The sequence below is a fragment of the Macaca fascicularis genome, chromosome 9 (assembly GCF_037993035.2).
Source record: "Macaca fascicularis isolate 582-1 chromosome 9, T2T-MFA8v1.1".
Classification (NCBI taxonomy): domain Eukaryota; kingdom Metazoa; phylum Chordata; class Mammalia; order Primates; family Cercopithecidae; genus Macaca; species Macaca fascicularis.
Genome location: NC_088383.1, coordinates 80,080,479 through 80,102,227, shown reverse-complemented (window position 1 = coordinate 80,102,227; position 21,749 = coordinate 80,080,479). Strand labels below are relative to the sequence as shown.

Genomic DNA, 21,749 nt, shown 5'->3' with positions numbered 1-21,749 from the left:
TATACAAAATAATCTATCTACCTCAATAACATGCACTATTTTTTCCATCAGATTTTGCTCTGATATAATTTTTAAAGAATAAAGCATTGTAGATAACACCGAAGTCCCATATGAACTATTCCTCAGTCTCATCCAAGACCCTCCCTCTCTAAAGTAAATTACTGTTATGTATTTGATACACATGGCATTTATACATCCTACTGTCCATAAAACTTGCTCATCCACTCAATATTGCTTTGAAAATTTCTCCTTTTAACATATGAAACTAGTTCATTTGTCTTAACTACTATTTACTCATTTCCCTATTGATGGAAAAAAAACTCTATAATGATCATACATGTAGCAGGTTTTGCTTATGAATATTTGCACAAGTTTCCCCAGTAAACCTAGAGGGGGTTTCGTGGCAACATAACCCAGGTACCACATGTTGTTATTTTGTTCTTCACAGAGATTATAACAATTTACATTCCCAGAAGTATTATATGAGAGTACTCTTTTTAGTATATCACATCTAATAATCGAAATTATCAGAATTTTTTAACTTTTTAATATCTGATAGTCATGCACCCTAGCTCTTAAGATAATTATTCAATTATTTTGGTTAACTATATAGTATACTATTGGGATAGGTTGAACAAAAGTACTCCTTAAAGAGATTTATCTTTCTCATACTGGTTTAAATTTTAACACTGGCCTGCCAATAATGTTAGTAACAATGGTTATATTTTACTAGGCCACTCAATATGTCCTAGACACTATTCAAAACATTTAAAATATATAATTTATTCAATTCTTCCAGTAGTAAAAGAATGTGAGCTCTCAGGATGCAGAGGGTTTTGTCTGTTCTACTGACTGTTCTGTCTTTAAAACAGTTGTATCACCTACTAGGTGCTAACCAAATATTTGTTCATAATGAGTACATGAATGAATAAATTATATAATTAACATTTTTCAAAGAGGCATTTAGAGAGTCTGAGTGGTTATTTCCCAAAGACCATAGATTTTGTAGGAAATGACAGAATTTTCTATCTTCAAGTATATGTAACTCCCTCCAAACAGATTTCTTTTTTTTTTTTTTTTTTGAGATGGAGTCTTGCTCTGTCACCCAGGCTGGAGTACAGTGGCGCGATCTCGGCTCACTGTAACCTCTGCCTCCTGGGTTCAAACAATTCTCCTGCCTCAGCCTCCCAAGTAGTTGGGATTACAGGTGCATGCCAGCATGCCTGACTAATTTTTGTTTTTTTTAGTAGCGACAGGGTTTCACCACATTGCCCAGGCTGGTCTCGAATTTCTGACGTTGTGATTGTGATTGTCCCGCCTCGGCCTCCCAAAGTGCTAGGATTACAGGAGTGAGCCATCACACCTGGCCCAGATTTTTCATTTTCTGTGTTCCACATAGTCTCTAGAGAGAAAATTCACCATTTTCCTGTCAAATCTATAAGAATTACTTTAGTGGTAAAATTTTAGTAAGAACGATAGGCACTTTGTAAGAACATAATTCTTTTTATTTCTTTTTAAATTAACAAATATTAGTTGTATATATTTGTGGTGTACAACATGATGTTTTGAAATATGTATACATTATGGAATGGCTAAATCAAGCTAATTAACATATACATTACCTCACATACTTAATCATTTTTTTGTAGTGAGAACACCTGTTCTCTCAGCAATTTTCAAACATACAATATATTGTTATTAACTATAGTTAGCTTGTTGTATGATAGATCTCTTGAACTTATTCCTCCTGTTTAACTGCAATTTTGTATCCTTTGACCAACATCTCCCCAGTCCTGTCCCCCTACCAGCAGTCTTTGGTAACCACTATTCTACTCCCTGCTTCTATGAGTTAGACTTTTTAGGACAATGTAACTCTAAGCTGCATTTTAAAAACATACAGAACTTGTTCACAGCACAGGCTCTGGAGCTATTCTCTAAGCAAAGGTTTTTACTGTTTTGTTAAAATTCCCCAGGATGCTTTCTAAGTCCCTAAGTCTATTGCAACAAAAACTCATAAGATCAGATACATGATTCCTGTTTTCAAATTTTTCTATCTGCACCCACTTGGATAGCAACATTGATGCTGTTCTCACCAGCCTAGAGCCCCTTCAGCTCTAGCTGAAATCTTTGTTCTCTCACAATGCCCAGGAACAGGTCTTGGGCTCATTGATAGGTAGGAATGTGCTGTGTGGCAAGGAGAAAATTTCCCTGTAATTCTTCATCTAATCTGTAAAATATCCTAAAAGATTCACCATATTAACAATTTTTCCTCATCCAAATTACACTGATTAAAGGTGGGTAGAGTTGAGATAACAGCCATAAATAACTAAATACAAATAAAATTCTGAGACTTCTTTTGAGTCTCTATTTCTTCGTTGAAAGTCTTTGTCAATATATCTGGCTATTGAAAATAATATGGCTTATTAATAATGCACATACAGTCACCGAGACAATTTTAAACAAATTGTTTATAAAAAGTATATTTTATCATTCACAGCCTTTGTCAGTACATAGCACATACATCTGAAGTATTTAGAAACTATTATATTGTTCCGCAAGTCTAAAATACAAATCCTTAGGGCTATTTACTTTATCAGTAAGATTATTAATCATTACTCTAGCTATATGTTAAAGTTATAGCAAAAATTTTGAAATCTTGCTTATTATTACAGTCAAAAAAGGACTCCCAGTTATGGCTTTTCTAAAGATCTAAGTCACAATATTCGAAGAACAGTCCTGCAGTCTACTTACTGTTTATTCAAATGAAAGCACCTTAAGTGAACTTACCTGTTAGTACATGAAATGATGTGTGATAAATTCCAGTTCACATGCCCAAACTACTCAGTCATGTAAGTACAGGCAGTAATTCAACACATAATTACCAACAAAGCAATAATTGAGTACTTTGGGGAAGCCTATTCAATCATTTTTGAATACACACTTTCTCTCTATCTTTTACCGTGACCTATAGGAAGCCATGTGTCCATTTCTCTGCAGTCTCCACAATAATCCCTGAACCATATACTGTCACATGAAAATGTAATCACAGGTGATTCAGAGGAAAAAGATATTACAGCCACGAAATCACCGTCTCTTAATTTTAGCCAATGTTATAGAAGATCCTGGCTGCAAGTCATCACTCGCCTATCCTGACGAAGAGCTTCTTTTCTCGGTAAATGGAGACCTAGGTTATTCAGCTTAAGCTAGGATGCAGTTATCAAGCTGGTTCTCACCTTCCTATTATAACATCTTGAATGTGTCAGTCAAGTGCTTTCATTTTTTGAAGATGGGATGGAGAAAATGAGGGAACACCTATTTTATATTGGATTTACTTTCATTTCTAAGAGCCATTAGGGATTATTTAGCACTACATCACTTACTTCTACAAGAAGTTGGCATCTGGAGTTGGTGTTCTAAAAACTGAGAAAGTATACGATGTTACTATTTAAAATTTCAGATGGCTTACTGTCTTAGCCTGCTTCTGTTGCTATAAAGGAATACCCAAAGCTGGGTAATTTATAAAGAAAAGAGGTTTATTTGGTTCACAATTCTGCAGACTGTATAATAAGCACAGCACCAGCACCTACTTCTGGTGAGGGCTTCAGGCTGCTTCCACTCATGGCAGAAGGTGATGGGGAGCCAACATGCAGAGATTACATGGTAAGAGAGGAAGCAAAGGGTGTGGGGTGCCAGGCTCTTTCAAACAACCAACCCTTGCAGGAATAAATAGAGTGAGAATTCACTCATTACATTCCCAAGAGGATTGCTCCAAGCTGTTCATGAAGGATCCACACCCAAGACCTAAACACCTCCCATTAGGTGCTACATTCAACATTGGGGATCCAGTTTCGACATAATATTGGAAGGGGTCAAATGTTCAAACCACAGCACTTGCCTTTTCCTATGGAAGTTCAGGACCCTATATGAAGCCATCTGTTGACTTTTCAAGCTCAGTACCAATCCTGATGTAGTCTATGCTTCTTTTATACTGGCCAATTTGCTGTCCCTCAAATCCACCACGAATTTTCACATTTTCCCTCTTTATGGGGTACTTTTCAAATTTTCTAAAGGTTCAATTCAATAATCCAGTTGAACAGCTGTTTCTTTAAAAATATTTCCTCAATATCCCAACACTACAGCAGCATTAATTGTAAAAGATTTTGTTTACGTGACAATTATAATTCTTTTGAAAACTGATTCATATACACCAGATTGTGAGTTCTCTCGCAGCAACTTCTGTGTCTTTTTCTTCTTTGTATCTTCTTTCATTGCCCAGCGTACTGTCTTACACATAATATTCAGTTTAATTTTATCAAAATCATTTTTTCAAGAGATGATTAACAGTCTCCAATTTAAAAGATATATTTGTATTGAATCACTTCATGGCTTGATACTTTTAATCAAACTAAATTTTGACTAGGTGTAGGTTGAAGAATAATGTCTAAGTGCAATGTATGGTAATAGGAAATAGGTTATAATTGTATTGTATAATTAATCTTTGCATAGATATATATTATATTGGTCATCTTTTATCCCAAATCCTATAAAATAAATATCATACTGAGATTTAATAGTGCTTAGTTTTGATGCAGTTAATTTAACATTTTGCTCTTGCTAACATTATTATGTGTTTTTTGGCATAAGCTTATGAAAGAAAATGGAAAATAAATTGATTTTCCATTTTCTTTGTCAGATTTAGATTAAAACTTTGTAGAAGCCAAAGGTCATGTTCACGATGATGTCATGGACAAAAAGGCCTTTGTTATTACATATTTTTCATTTTTCTCTTTTTTTCCTTTCAATTTTACTTGACACATAATAAATGCAACATATTTATGGAGTACCAAGTGACAGTTAGATACATGTATACAGTGTGTAATTATCAATTCAGGATAATTAAAATATTCATCATATTCATCACCTCAAGTCATTATCATTTGTTTGATGAGAACTTTCAAAATCCTCTCTTCTAGCTTTTTGAACATATACAATAAATTATTAACTATATTCACCCTACAGTGCTTTAGGACACTAAAATACATTCTTCTTATCTAGCTGGAACTTTATATCCATTGACCAACCTCCCTCTATCCTTCCTTCTCCCTTACTGTTCTCAGCCTGTAATAACCATAGTTCTACTCTCTACTTCTATGAGCACATTGTTCTGCTCCTACATATGAGTGAGAACATGCAATACTTATCTTTCCATGTCTGACTTATTTTATTTAACATAACATCCTCCAGGTTCATCCATGTTACCAATGACAATATTTCATTTTTTAAATAGCTGAACAATATTCTGTTGTGTGTGTGTGTATATATATATACACACACACACATATATACATATATATACACACACATGTATATATAAAACATTTTCTTTATTCATCTGTTGATGGACATTTAGGTTGATTCCATACCCTGGCTATTGAGAACAGTGCTGTAATAAACATGGCAGTACAAATATCTCTTTGCTGTGCTGACTTCCTTTCCTTTGGATAAATACTCAGTAGTGGGATTGCTAAATCATATGGTGGTTCTGTTTTTAGTATTTTGAGAAACCTCAATAGTATTTTCCATAATAGCTGTACTAATTAACATTCCCACTAACAGTATATAAGAATTCCCCTTACGCCACATCCTTGTTAGAATTTTTTTTTTTAATCTTTTCCTTTTGTTCAGATTCTGGGGAAGAGTTTCTTGGGTTTGTTTATTAAATGACTATTAAAATTATATTAGTGATGTTGAGCATAATAAATTCTTACAATCTGATCCAATTCTTTTGCCAATTAAGAGTGTGGTGATGCTGGAGCAGCTCTTGTTTTTAAGGTGCTTTTATTTTGAGTATGGTCTTAAAGACCTCTGTTGCCACACTCCTGGTGCAACAGCTTCCCTATATAAGCCACAATTTTGATACTTCACACTTTTATAACTATAAACTTCTGGGACTTTGTTTTATATAATTTTAAACTACTTTAATTGTGGATTTTTTTCCTTTTTTTGAGCTTCCATATCTGAGTGAGAAGATACAGTGTTTGACTTTCTTTTCTTCTTGTTTCACTTAATGTCATCCAGTTCTATGCATATTGCAGTGAATGACAGGATTTAATTATCCTTTATGGCTGACTAGTATTCCATGTGTATATATAACACATTTTCTTTATCAATTCAACCTGTTGTTGAACACATAGGTTAATCCCATATCTTTGCTATTATGCATAGCACTGCAATAAACATGGGGTTGCAGATATCTCTTTAATACAGTGATTTCCCTTCTTTGGGATAGATTCCCAGTAGCGAGATTGCTAGATCACATGGAAATTCTATTTATAGTTTTTTGAGGAACCTCCACACTCTTCTCCATAGTGGCTATACTAGTTTATATTCCCACCAACAGTATATGAGAGTTCCATTTCTTCTGCATCATCACCAGCATTTTTTTTTTTTTTGTCTTTTTGATAATAGCAACTCTGACTGGTGTGAGATGATACCTCATTGTGGTTTTGATTTGCATTTCCCTGATGATTAGTGATTTTGAGCATTTTTCCATATATTTATTGGCTATTTGTGTGCCTTCCTTTGAGAAATGAATGTCCAGATAATTTGCTCATTTTTATATTAGATTATTTGTTTCTGTGCTGTTGAGTTGTTTGAGTTCATTATATATCATGGATAGTAGTCTCTTACCAGATTAATAGTTTTTAAATATCTTCTTTCATTCTGTAGGTTGTAACTTAACTCTGTTGACTGTTTGCTGTGTAGAAGCTTTGTGGTTTTTATATAGTCTGATTTGTCTATTTTTGCTTTTGTGGTCTATGCTTTTGAAGTCTTAACCATAAAGTCTTTGCCTGGATCAATGTCCTGCAACATTTCCCTTACCTTTCTTTAGTAGTTTTAAAGGTTCTGTCTGATATTTAATTCTCTAATCCACTTTGAGTTGATTTTTTAATGTAGTGAGAGATGGTTTTCTAGTTTCAATCTTCTGCTTATGAATATCCAGTTTTCAGAGCACCATTTATTGAAGACGGTGTCATTTTTTCAATGTATGTCCTTGACATCTTTGTTTAAAATCAGTTGACTGTAAATATATAGATTTATTTCTGGGTTCTCTATCTTATTCCATTGGTCTATGTGTCTGTTTTTATACCATACCATGTTGTTTTGTTTAATATTCCTCTATATTATATTTTGAAGTCAGGTAGTGTAATATCTCCAGTTTTACCCTTTTGGCTCAATATTGCATCGGGTATTTGGGGTCATTTGTGGTTCCAGACAAATTTTAGGATGTTTTTCCATTTCTTTAGGGAATGTCATTATTATTCTGGTAAGGATTGCACTGAATCTGTAGATTGCCTTGGGTAAAATGGTCATTGTAACAATATTAACTCTTTCAGTCCAGGAGCATGGAATGTTTTTCAATTTTTTTTATCCTCTTCTATTTCTTTCATCAGTGCTTTGTAGTTTTCATTGTAGACATCTTTGACTTTCTTGGTTAAATTTATTTCTAAGTGTCTTTTTTTTTGTAGTTACTGTAAGTAGGATTGCATTTTTAATTTCTTTTTCACCTAGTTCATTATTGGTATATAAACTACTAATTATTTTTGTATGTTGGTTTTTTTATCCTGAAATTTTAATGAATTCATTATCAGTTCTAAGAGTATTTTGGCAGAGTCATTAGATTTTTCTATTTATAAGAACATGTTGTTTGCAAAGAGAGACAATTTGACTTCCTCTTTTCCAATGTGGATGGCAATTTCTTACTTTCTTTTTTTTTTTTGAGACAGAGTCTCGCTCTGTCGCCCAGGCTGGAGTGCAGTGGCCGGATCTCAGCTCACTGCAAGCTCCGCCTCCCGGGTTCACGCCATTCTCCTGCCTCAGCCTCCCGAGTAGCTGGGACTACAGGCGCCCGCCACCTCGCCCGGCTAGTTTTTTTTTTTTTTTTTGTATTTTTTAGTAGAGACAGGGTTTCACCGTGTTAGCCAGGATGGTCTCGATCTCCTGACCTCGTGATCCACCCGTCTCGCCCTCCCAAAGTGCTGGGATTACAGGCTTGAGCCACCGCGCCCGGCCAATTTCTTACTTTCTTTTTCCTAGTTGCTCTGGGCTAGGACTTCTAGTACTACATTGAATAAAAGTAATGAAAATAAGTATCCTTGTCTTGTTCCAGTTCTTAGAGAAAAAGTTTCTAGTATTTCTTCTTTCAGTATAACGTTAGCCATGGGTTTGTCATATATGGTCTTTATTGTGTTGAGGTGTATTCCTTCTATGCCTAAGTTGTTAAGAGTTTTTTTTATCATAAAGGGATGATGAATTTTATTAAATGATTTTTCTGTGTCTATTGAGATTTGTTTTTTAAATTTTATTTTGTTAATGTGATGCATTACATTTATTGATTTGCATATATTGAACCATCCGTTTATCTTTGGAATAAGTTCTACTTGATCAGGCGTATTATCTTTTTGATGTGCTGTTGGGTTCAATTTGCTAATATTTGGTTGAGGGTGTTTAAATCTATGTTCATCAGACATATTGGCCCATAGTTTTCTTTTTTCTGTTGTGTCCTTGTCTGATTTTGGTATCAGGGTAATGCTAGCTTCATAGAATTAATTAGGAAGAATTTCTTAATCTTCAATTTTTTGGACTAGTTTGAGAAACATTGGTGTTAGTTATTTAAAAGTTTGCTAGAATTCATTAGTGAATCCATCTGGTCTGGGACTTTTCTTTCTTGAGAGACTTTTTGTTACTGATTTAATCTTCTTACTTACTATTGGTCTGTTTAATTCTATTTGGTTTTGGTTCAATCTTGGCATTTTATACATGTGTCTAGGAATGTATCCATTTCCTTCAGGTTTTTTAATTTGTTGGTGTACAGTTGTTCATAACAGTCTCTAATGATCATCTGTATCTTTGTGGTGTCAGTTGAAATATCTCGTCGTTCATTTCTGATATTATTTATTTAGGTCTTTTTCTTTATGTAATAGTTTGTTGATTTGATTTACTTTTCCAAAAACCAACTTTTTTCACGAATCTTTTGTTTGCTTTTTTTGCCTCTAATTTGTTTGATTGTGTACTGATTTTATTATTTATTTTCCTCCATGAACTTTGGGATTGGTGTGTTCTTGATTTTCTACCTTTTTAAGGTGTATCACTAGGTTATTTGAAATCTGTTTTTTGATATAGGTATTTATTGCTTTAAACTTGTTTCTTGTACTAATTCTTCTGTGTTCCATAGGTTTTTGGTATATCGTGTTTCTGTTTTCATTTCTTTCAAGAAGTATTTAAAATTTCCTTCTTAATTTCTTCATGAACTCATTTGTCATTCAGGAGAATTTTTTTTTTTTTTTTTTTTTTTTTTTTTTTTGAGACGGAGTCTTGCTCTGTCGCCCAGGCTGGAGCGCAGTGGAGCGATCTCGGCTCACTGCAAGCTCTGCCTCCCGGGTTCACACCATTCTCCTGCCTCAGCCTCTCCAGTAGCTGGGACTACGGGCGCCCGCCACCACACCTGGCTAATTTTTTGTATTTTTAGTAGAGATGGGGTTTCACCATGTTAGCCAAGATGGTCTCGATCTCCTGACCTCGTGATCCGCCCGCCTCGACCTCCCAAAGTGCTGGGTGTTGTTTAATTTTTATGTATTTTTACAGTTTCCAATGTTCCTATTGTTACTGATTTCTAATTATATTCCACTGAAATCTGAGAATACACGGTATAATTGCATTTTTGAAAAAATTATTTAGAGTTGTTTTGGGCCTAAAATTGGGTCTATCCTAGAGAATTTTCCATGTGCTGATGAGAAGAATGTGCATTTTGTAGCCGTTGGAAAAAATGTTCTGTAAATGTCTATTAGGTTCATTTGGTATAAAATGAAGCTTAAGTACAATGTTTCTTTGTTGACTTTCTGTCTAGATTAGCTGTGCAATGCTGAGGGTGAAGACGGTGAGGTGTTAAAGTTCCCAACTATTATTACACTGGTGTCTCTATCTCTCTCTTTAATGTTAATAATATTTGCCCTAAATATCTGAGTGTTCTGGTGTTGGGTGGATATATATTAACAATTGTTATTTCCTCTTGCTGAATTGATTTTTAATCACTATATAATGACCTCTGTCTTTTTTTATCTTTTTATTTTTAATAAAAGTCTATTTTGTCTGATATAAGCATTGCTACCTTTGCACATTTTTTGTTTCCATTTGCATAGACTATCTTGTTTAATCCGTTCTGTTATAGTCTATGTGTGTTTTTAAATGAAGAGTGAGTTTCATAAGCAGCAAATAGTTGGGTCTCAGTTTTTTAATTCAGCCAGTTTATATATTTTAATTAGGGAATTTAAACTGTTTACATGTAAGGTTGTTATTGATATATGAGGACTTACTCTTGTCATTTTGTTAGTTGTTTTGTAATTGCTTTGTATAGCCTTAGTTCCTTACTTCTTTTATTATTTTTGTAGTTTGGTGGTTTCCTGTAGTGATAAAATTTTATTCCTTTCTTTTTCTCATTTGTGTATGTGCTTTACCAGTGAGTTGTATGCTTTCATGTTTTCCTTATGTGGTAGGTAACATCTACCAATGATATGGATATGTATCTGCTTTTGCTTAATTGATATACAACATCCTTTCACTTTCAGAGGTTGGAGTCCTTTAAGCATTTCTTGTAGGCTCGGTTTAGTGGCGATTAATTCTCTCAGTCTTTGTATGTCTGGGAAAAATTTTATGTCTCCTTCCTTTCTAAAGAATAGCTTTATGGTTTATTGTATTCTTAGTTGAAAGGCTTTTTTTTTTTTTTTTTTTTTTTATTCCAACAATCTGAATATATCATGCTAGCCTCTCCTGGCTTGTAAGTTTTCTGCTGAGAAATATGCTGTTAGTCGGATAAAGATACCCTCATATGTGACTTGATGCTTTCTTTTAGTGTTTTTATAATTACACTTTTATCTTTGCTTTGACAATTTGGCTATCAGGTGCCTCAGAGATAACCTTTTTGGATTTAATTGATTTGGGAACATTTGAGCTCCCTATATTTAGATGATTGTCTCCCAAGAGTTGGAAACTTTTCAGCTATTGTTTCATTAAATAAGTGGCCTATTCATTTTCTCATTTATTTTCCTTCTGAAATTTCTAAAATATGAATAGAATATTTGTTTGCATAGTTACATTCCAAATGCATGTAGACTTTTTTCATTTTTATTCTTTTTTTTTTTTTTCTTTTTGCCTAATTGTAGTATCTATGGCTTCACAGTGTCTTATGCTCTGGTTGTTCCCAAAAGCTGTGGTGTGACTTTGTTGGAGATGGGGCCTCCAGGCAGGCCAGTCCTTGGATCCCTAGGGAGTGCACAGGCACCTCTGGTGGTATGCGTTGCATGGACCAGTTCTCAGGATCCTGGGTAGTACACAAAGGTTCATAGTGGCCCTGTTGTTGGTGGGGCAAGTTTGCTGGGTTGTGACGGTGGCACATCCCAGACAGGGCAGTCCTTAAGCCCTAAGTGGCAGATGTGGGAATCAGTATTCATGGCAATGGGTCATAAGCAAGCTGGTCCTCAGGCCCCTGGGCAGTGTGTGCAGGCACATGATGGCCCAATTGCTGCAGGGAACAAGGTCACTGTCACCAGGGAAGGTGGCTCTCAGGCTCTTGGAAGCATGTGCTTTGGATTCCTATGTTCGGGGGAAAGCCTCCCTGATGTGCAGGACTGCCTGTTCCCTGGGATTTAGGTCTCTGTGTGGGCTCAGGTAACAAGGACCCTGTGGCACCACTGGGTTCAGCTGATAATGTAACACTGCAACCTTCTGGGAGGGTGTTGGGGGATGTAGGCTGTACACCTGTGATGTGGAGATGCAGCAGTAATTAGGCCCTGGGGCAGAATGTAGTCTGGTGGTGACGCTTCTTAGTGCATTTTTCATGGCATTGACAGTTACCTTTGTGTTACTAAACCAAGGTCAAAGAACATTGTGATGATTAATGCTGAAAGTTATTTTTTCATAATTTGAAGATTTTTAAAAATATTAATCCTGGGCCTAAACACATTAAAGGAATTAAGAAGACATAAATCTGAAAAATTAATGTTGACACAGAATTTAAAATGGGAATAAATACTTTTATTCATTCAGCAAATAACTATTAAGAGACTTCAGGCAAAACCGTGGAAGTAAGAGGTCCTATTAAGATTCTACAGCAACTTAGGCGAAAGTTATTCAAACTGGCATAGTAGCAGTGAATATGGAGAAAAAGTGAACATATTTAAGAAAAATTTTAAATACAGAATAAAGCACATCTTCAACTATCCTTCAATACTACAATTCACTAAAGATCAATATGATATTATAATCAGAACACTACACAATAAGGGAATAACATTGCTAATGCTAATATAGAAGTGGCCAATCTATTTTTCAAAAAATTCAAAGACCATTGTCAATCGCTTCCACCAATCCTCATTTGATCTCCACTGTCACAGTTTTTTGCAAGTAATCTCTTCCACTACATTTTACTCATTGTTCAATCTCCACTACCTTTCATAGGAGTCAGCACTCATAATTATGAAATATTAAATAAACTAAGGAATAAAAGAAAGGTTGTATTTTTACAAACCTTCATATTTAATCAGTTCTTAGTAATTGTTGAACAGTTCTTATGGTCCAAATCATTCATCCCTTCTATCAAAGTTTATAGCTCACCATGAGTCAATTTATGCAAACTAACCTCTGAAGATATATGTTTATCATGAGACATTTGTTGATGGTATGAATAATCTTTAAATGATCATTGAAAACCTTTCAGTTTTAAATATATAACTGCAATGGATAAACAGAAGACATCTGTCATTAGAGATACCCTCATTTCAAGAATCTTTAGTCAATAGTGGACCACTGAATCATATTAAAACATTATAAGCAAATATTTTATCACATGTGATCTTCCTCTGTGCTAATAACAAAAAAAAAATAGTTTAAAGTCTAAGAGTCCTTTACTACTGATTTTAAATTTATATTTTTATTTATATTTTAATGTAGAGAGCTGATATTCTGAGAATTCCCAAGTTTTTACAAATGATTCAGAAGAAAATGGAAATCTGTTTTGGACCATTTTTCCATCTATCTATCTATCTATCTATCTATCTATCTATCTATCTATCTAGAAAATAGTCTCTCTCTCTCTCTATATATATATACACACACACACAGACACACATATATATACACACACACACATACATATGTGTGTGTGTGTGTATATATATATAATATTAGCATTGACTCCTGAAAGAAAGCCCATGAGTGGCTAAATGCTTATAAAAATTTTGAAAGTAAAATTTTCTCTAAGTAATTCACAACACAGATACCTTAAGAACTAACATGACAATTGATCTACCTGACAAAAGATGAATCAGAAGTCTCTGAATACAAACCACAACATATCACTCTAAAAGGTCATTGTATTAGTCCATTCTCATGCTACTCTAAAGAACTGCCAAAGACTGGGTAATTTATAAAGAACAGAGGTTTAATTGACTTACAATTCCACTTGGCTAGGAAGGCCTCAGGAAACTTACAATCATAGTGGAAAGGGAAGCAAACACATCGTTTTTCACATCATGGCAGGAAGGAGAATGAGAGCCCAGTGAAGGAAGAAGCCTTTATAAAACCATCAGATCTCATGAGAACGAACTCACTATCACAAAAACAGGATGGGGGAAACCACCCCTGTGATTCAATTATCTCTACCTGGTGCCTCCCACAACATGTGGGAATTATAGGAACTATAATTCAAGATGAGATTTGGGTGGGGACATAGCCAAGCCATATCAATCATTCTACACAAGTATCAGGTACTTTGCTATTAAACACATCTGTAACTTTTCTAAGAAAATCTGCCCCCACCCACAGAAGATGCAAGATTGTGGCAATTCTCATCACAGCTATTCGAACTATGATTAGCCATCTGAAAAAAAAAAAAAAAGTAATCCATCTATTCATTGGTCTTATTTTGGACCTAGAGCATCTAGGCTGGTACTAAAAAGATCCAGAGGACCAGCTAGATTCTTTCTCTTTTGTTCGACTGGGAAAATTTTGAGAGAAGATGCCATAATCTGTAGGAGCAGATGTTGAAAAATTATAATGTTACAAAAAGATCACTGGTAAAGAATCATGGCTAAACTAATATAAGGTAAGTTTATGAAGGCACAGAAACTTGAGAGAGCAGTGGAAACCACTCACTATTTCAGTCAAACATGTCTGGTTGTCTGTTTCATGGCCATTTCTCTTTTTTTTTTTTTTTTTTTTACTAACAAATCTCTGATTTTCTTTGTGTAGTAAGTGACTAGCAATAAAGGTTAAACTGTGGCTGGTCTAAGCCTAGTGTTCAATTAGAAACTGTTTATACCAGCTCACAAGAGCCGATTCTATGCATTTTGTACCAACTCAGTTTAGTGACATCACACTGGTAGCTTAAAACCTGCAAAGGTGGGAGTATTTATGCCACAGAAATAAACAAATGCTACAAATTAGGACTACCACTGCCTCTGGCTTCTACTCAGTTGTTAATCACTTATCAGCACTCTCTAAACTCATCTTGGAAATCTAATTTTCTTTTGCCAGTGATTGGCTCAAGATTGGGAGAGGAACCAAGTTTTGACCTATGACAAGGAAGAGAAACTGATGAAAATCATCTGGAAAAGACTTTTTTCTCGAAAGTTAAAGCTGCAAGCCAGTTTCTTTTTCTGTTTTAAATGGTGTTGTGTAATGCTTGGAGATGCAATGCTTTAAGATGCAACCATGAGGGAACATCAACAGAATCCAGAGATGTTTACACATTAATAACCTTGAACTGGGCCGGGCGCGGTGGCTCACGCCTGTAATCTAAGCACTTTGGGAGGTCGAGGCGGGTGGATCACAAGGTCAGGAGCTTGAGACCAGCCTAGCCAGTATGGTGAAACCCCGTCTTTACTAAAAATACAAAAAAATTAGCTGGGCGTGGTGGCACATGCCTGTAATCCCAACTACTTGGGAGGGTGAGGCAGGAGAATTGCTTGAATCTGGGAGGTGGAGGTTGCAGTGAGCTGAGATTGCACAACTGCACTCCAGCCTGGGTGACAGAGTGAGACTCCTTCTCAAAATAATAATAATAATAATAATAATAATAATAATAATAATAACCTTGAACTGTCAGATGCATGTGAACCAGAACAACTCCATCTTGAATAGGAGCTTGGTAAAATGAGGTTGAAACCTACTGGGCTGCATTCCCAGACAGCTAAGGCATTCTAAGTCAAAGGATGAGATAAGAGGTTGGCACAAGATATCGGTCATAAAGACCTTACTGATAAAACAGGTTGCAATAAAGAAGCTGGCTAAATCCTACCAAAACCAAGATGGCCACAAGAGTGACCTCTGGTCATCCTCACTATACACTGCCATCAGCCCCATGACAATTTACAAATGCCATGGCAACATCAGGAAGTTACCCTATATGGTCTCAAGGGGGGATGCATGACTAATCCACCCCCTGTTTAGTATATCATCAAGAAATAACCATAAAAATGGTCAAACAGCAGTTCTCGGGGATGCTCTGCTAATGGAGTACCCATTCTTTCATTCCTTTACTTTCTTGATAAACTTGCTTTCACTTTGCATTGCGGACTTGCCCCAAATTTTTACTTGCACAAGATCTAAGAACCCTCTCTTGGGGTCTAGAATGGGACCCCTTTCCTGTAACAGAACTACTACCAACCAGGGCATCCAAAATGTAGAAAATTATGAGCAGTCCACCCTGGGCATAGAAAATAATGTGCATTTTCTGTACAGAATTTAAAAACAATAATTAAACATATTAACCATCAGTTCACTTTTTATTATCCTCCTGTACAGACAATTCTAAATAATGTTAGCCATTAAAATATCCCTCTCCACATAGCTTAACTGCTCCTACCCAAGTCGTCTGTATGCTAGGGCCAGTAACCCTAGAGCCAACTATATCAAACATCTAGCTATGTGACAATGAAGGGTTTTTGTTATTTAAGTAACTTTTACATGAGTTTTCTGTTTCTTCTTTATGTTTTGAACTGCTTAAGTTGTCCATGAAAAGAAGCAGATCCAAAATATTGGTATATCAGGTTAATCTAGCACTAAAGGGAAAAACTATTAATTCCTGCTTAAAGGACCTACAATATCCCTGAATCCCAGGCCTCCCCAGGTTCTAATCATGCAAAGATTGGTAAATTATGGTTCCGGTTCCCCTTCTTGCATGTCCAGAGGATTCTCCCTATGTGCTGTCAGTATTAAAATATTAAACTATCTTTACATTGATGAATGTGAGTAGGTTCCTTTGCCTTTTAACCAAAAGGCAGAAACTACTATTTAACAATCAAATTACAAAAGGCTTTTCCAATATAAGGTGTAGATTGAATTTACTTTGCAAAGTCTTTAAGAAGGAGATAGCAAATAGACAAAAATATGCTTAACATTGTTTATAATAATTAAAATTACTATTTATCTAAATATTAACAAAAGAATACAAAAGTGAATAAGTTCTTGAATAATATACAATCATGCAGAAATATGCAGCCAAATATGTGTAAAAATGCAAGTAACATAAATATATATATATGCATGATACACATTTGAAAATATAAATATATATTAGAAAAATGGTGAACAGAAAAAAAATCAGTTAGCAGTGGTTATTATTCCTGAGTAGTGGAATCAAAGGCCATTAATTTTTTTCCCATACATTTTCTATATTTTCAAAGATTTTGATTCTATAAAGATAAAGTAATTTTAAAATATATAATTAGCATATATTCAATTTTCATTAATGTATCATGAAAATATAGTTGGTTTTTGGAACAATTTTTCATTATGAGAATGCTATACATACATGAAAGTAATGAAGTCAATAGGTTAGACTGGACTAAATCAGGTAACTTTAAAAAATGAAGTTGGATATTCATGAGAATTTGCATTTTATAAGAAAGAATATTATCACATTCCAAGAAAATCCTTCTCTCACTAAAAAGGAAAAAAATGTAATTTATTTTATAGAGAGGATTACTTTTTGAGAGAATAAAAAAGACTAAAATGTGTTTAGTTCTTTGTTCTTACCACACAAACAAAACTTGAATTATGCTTCTGAGGATATTGATTTATAAGAGTATCTTCACAATCCTGTGGGATATTATTCTAATTTGTGATGAGATAATAATCTGGGCTTCACATGGAATCTCAAGCTGTCTATTGAAGTTAGATATTTAGACTTGTTTGTTTAATTATTTAGATTAGCACTGTCAAATACATATAACGGTTGTTGAATTATCATATTGCATCTGTGAAAGGAAAATAAATCTTGGGGCCCCAAAATGACTAAGCCAAAGGGGAAAGTCAAGCTGGGAACTGCTTAGGAGAAACCTGCCTCCCATTCTATTCAAAGTCATCTCTCTGCTCAGTGAGATAAATGCATATCTGATCGCCTCCTTTGGAAAAGTTAATCAGAAACTCAAAAGATTGCAACCATTTATCTCTTATCTACCTGTGACCTGGAAGCCCCCTTCCCATTTCTACTTGTCCCACTTTTGCTTCAATTTGTTCCACCTTTCTAGACTGAACCATTGTTTATCTTACATATGTTGATTGATGTCTCGTGTCTCCCTAAAATGTATAAAACTAAGCTGTGCTCTGACCACCTTGAGCACATGTCATCAGGAACTTCTGAGGCTGTGTCATGGGTGCACATCCCGAACTTTGGCAAAATAAACTTCCCAAATTGACTGAGATCTGTCTCAGATTTTGCAGTTCACACATTTCAAATCGATGTTTTCCCATTAATATATTTTTTTCCCTGAGGGGAGAAAAATTTGGTTGGAAAAGAAGTGCAGGGAAATCAAGATATATAAATGTATTAGAGGGAGAAAATGTGGATTTATTTGAAAAGCTAGGAAAAACCTAAGACTTCTAGATATTATTGTCTAATATGTTTTGGCCATGAATAGGAGTTTCTTTTATAGACTCAGTGTAAATTGTTAAATTTAAAAGGATTACAAGAGATGAGGCTTGTAATCCCAGAGTAGACCATGGATAACACAACTGCTGCTAATACATGGCAACATATTGCATCCAGAAATACAATCAATTAAATGTTTACTGTATTAAATAAAATTAATTTTATTCAGTATTATTCTTTTTTTTTTTTTTTTTTTTTTTTTTGAGATAGAGTCCAGCTCTGTTGCCCAGGCTGGAGTGTGGTGGCATGATCTCAGCTCACTGCAACCTCTGCCTCCTGGGCTCAAGCAATTGTCCTGCCTCAGCCTCCTGAGTAGCTGGGATCACAGACATTAGCTAAGACGCCCAACTAATTTTCATATTTTTAGTAGAGCTGGGGTTTTACCATCTTGGCCAGGCTGGTCTCGAACTCCTGACCTCAAGTAATCCACCTGCCTTGACTTCCCAAAGTGTTGGCATTTCAGGCGTGAGCCACCATGCCTGGCCCAGTATTATTCTATTTTATAAGGCTGACAAGAGAAAATAAACAAATTAAAAGAATAAAGACATACCAGATACAGCAAGGAAGTCATCAATGCTTGTAATGTCATCTACGGCTTCAGTGAGGACATGTATATGATTCTCCCATGTACGCTTGTACATTTCCATGGTGTTTTTGACCACTTGACTTTTGGGTCTTGCAGCCAAAGCAAGTGCAGCATTAATAATCTATAAAGATAAGGATTGAAAAAATTACCTATTGGTTACAATGTTCACTATTTGGGTGATGGGTACACTAAAAGCCCACACTTCACCACTATGCAATATATGCATGTAAGAAATCTGCACTTATAATTCTTAAATATATAAAATAAATAAAAAATATTAAAGAAATAAAATAAAATTAATTAAATTATATTCATTCGTATTAAACATAAAAAATGGAATTTAAAAAATCTGTAAAGATGTAGAATGTTTACTCAGTGATTTCTTTAAATACATTAAGTGTATTAAAATTACATTATTTAAATTAAATACTTAATGACATTCATCCTCGACAATAGGAAAAACAGTAAAATGTCTCCACATATATACAGTTTATATTGAAAAGTATAAAATGTTTTATATTTATTAATATAAATTATATAGGTATAAATAATTTTTATTTTTAAATTTTTCCTACTCTATCATTGCAGAGTGAGTTTTTTAAATATAAACTTTGTCACCATAAGCTCCATCGAGTTCAAGACACTTTTCTAAGTTATAATATCAGGCATTTAATCTATCCTTAAAGAACTGATGATTCTGGGAATTTAAACATGTCAATCCAGTCTTTTTTACATTATTAACTGGTGAGAAATGGATGCATTTAACAGATTTTTTTTTTCAAATTAGTAAACAAAAAGAAATCAGCAAGAACAAATTAGTACTGTAAGTTGAACCCAGTGATTTCCCATGGATATTCCTGAAATATTGCCCTTGTTTCAGGAGATAAATGAGCAGAAGCACTGTAATGGTGAAGAAGGACATTCTGGTGACACATTCTTGGGCATATTTTTGTTAAAGTTTCGGCTAATTTTCTCAAACCACTCTCATAGTAAGCAGATGTTATCATTCTTTGGCCCTCCAGGAAGTCATTAAGCAAAATGCCTGTAGCATATCAAAAAACTGTTGCCATAACCCTTGTTCTTGACTGGTCTGTTTTTGCTTTGACTGGATCACGTCCATCTCTCACTAGCTATTGCTTTGATTATGATGTCTTCAGAATTGTACTTGTAAAGCCGTGTTTCATCTCCTGTTACAATTCTTTAAAGAAGTAATTCAGGATCTTGATCCCACTGATTTAAAAATTCCATTGAAAGCTCTGCTGTTGTCTGCAGCTGATCTGGGCACAATGGTTTGGATACTCATTGAGTGGAATGTTTGTTCAACTTTAATTTTTTAGTCAGAATTGTGTAAGCTGAAGTAATTAGGATGTTTATGGTGTTGGCTATTGCTTGTGCTGTTAATCACTGGTTCCTTTCAATTAGGGCATGAATAATAGAAATTATTTAAAATCACAAATGGATGTGGATGGGCTGCTTCTGTGAGCTTCATCTTCAACATCATCTCACCTCTTATTAAAATGAGTTACCGGTTTGTAAACTGATGATTAATTTGGGGCATTGTCTCCAAGAATATTTTGTAAAGCATCAATGATTGCATCAATCTTCTACTCAAACTTTGCCATAAATATGATGTTTCTTCTTCAATTTCAGCAGAGTTTATGTTGCCTTTCATAGGGGTTTGATATTGTTTGGCTGTGTCTCCACTCATATCTCATCTTGAACTGTAACTCTCATAATTCCCATATGTCATGGGAGGGACCTGGTGGGAGGTACTTGAATCATAAGGGCAGTTACCTTCATGCTGTTCTCATGATAGTCAGTTGAGTTCTCACGAGATCTGATAGTTTCATAAGGGGGTTTTCCCCTTTTGCTCAGAACTTCTCCTTCCTGCCACCATGTATAGAAGGACATGTTTGCATCCCCTTCTGCCATGATTGTGAGTTTCCTGTGGAACTGTGAGTCAATTAAACCTCTTTCCTTTATAAATTACCCAGTCTCAGTTCTGTCTTTATTAGCAGCATTAGAACAGACTAATATAGAGCTGTTTTCAAAATGATGTCTCTTATTTTCGATCCGTCAAACTAGATCCTGTCCACACACATTATCACAAGCTAGTACAAGTTTATTTTGGTGCAAAAATGTTGAATTCTATGCATAACTTTTTCATAAAACACATTTTCAATAAACGTTTTGAAGACCTCTCATACAATGATAACAATAAAAAGAAGCTTTTCCTACTGAATATCCTAAAGATGTCACCTTAAGTCACTTCCTGTCACCACATTATTGGAGGTAGAATATGGAAAAAATTAGTTGCCTGAGAATAATATATTTAAATCCCCCTTTTTATTTCTTTTCTATAAAAGGGGAACATATTAAATTTTAAGGAAACACACTAACTTTAGAAATAACTACTGTGCAGTATGCCTTGACTTCAGTTTTAGAGTTTTATTAACCTATTAACTTACAGTGTACCTTTGTGTATACTGCAATGGCTCTGGTCCCTGGTGTTTCATTGTTCTTGCAATTGGACAACTATGTACACATGTGGTTGTACTGAAATTATGCCTTCACAGCAAAGTATACTTTTAAAGTACTGGTGTAAAACCCTCAGTGGAGATATGAAGTTATGAATATAAGACAGGCTATATTTTATAAGAATATTTTCAGTTCTGCTGCTGATCCAATTTATCTGATTCAACACTGCACACTATGAGGAAGCTTTATCCTACTTGACTCTTCTGATATTTAGCTTAAATCTAAAAGAAGACACAATTCAGAATTCTTCTTCTAACCCTCTTTAAGGCAGAAAAATATTCATCCCAATGTCACACTACTAGAATTTTAGCCATATATCTAGAGAAAATGAAATAACCATTCTTAAATCTTCTTCATGTAAAACTAAAGCTTTTTAAAAAATGAATTATGTTGCTTTCTGAGGCATTTTGTTTCTTTAAATTATGGTTGAAATGTTTACATGTCAGTCACTTGACCCTGATAATTTTTAGTCTGTCAGTTCACCTTTGAAACAGTTTCTTTTAAGTTCAGGCCTTAGTATATCTTAACTGGGCCGTTCTAGTAGCCTTATACTTTTCTACTTCCAGTCTCTATTTGCTCTGAGATATTCTCCTCAGTGCAAACACATTTCTTTCTCAAATGCCAAAGTGATAACCTTTG

At 34.7% G+C, this 21,749-nt stretch overlaps 1 protein-coding gene across 3 annotated transcripts in view; it reads right to left on the bottom strand.

Moving 5' to 3' along the window:
* Positions 1 to 21,749, bottom strand: part of CTNNA3 (catenin alpha 3) — a 1,764,647-nt gene that overhangs the window by 557,273 nt on the left and 1,185,625 nt on the right. For all 3 annotated transcript variants that reach the window (XM_065521050.2, XM_005565734.5, XM_065521052.2), the window contains one exon: positions 18,537 to 18,693. In XM_065521050.2, coding sequence (XP_065377122.1) covers positions 18,537 to 18,693 — 157 coding nt within the window. The remainder of the gene's footprint in view (positions 1 to 18,536; positions 18,694 to 21,749) is intronic.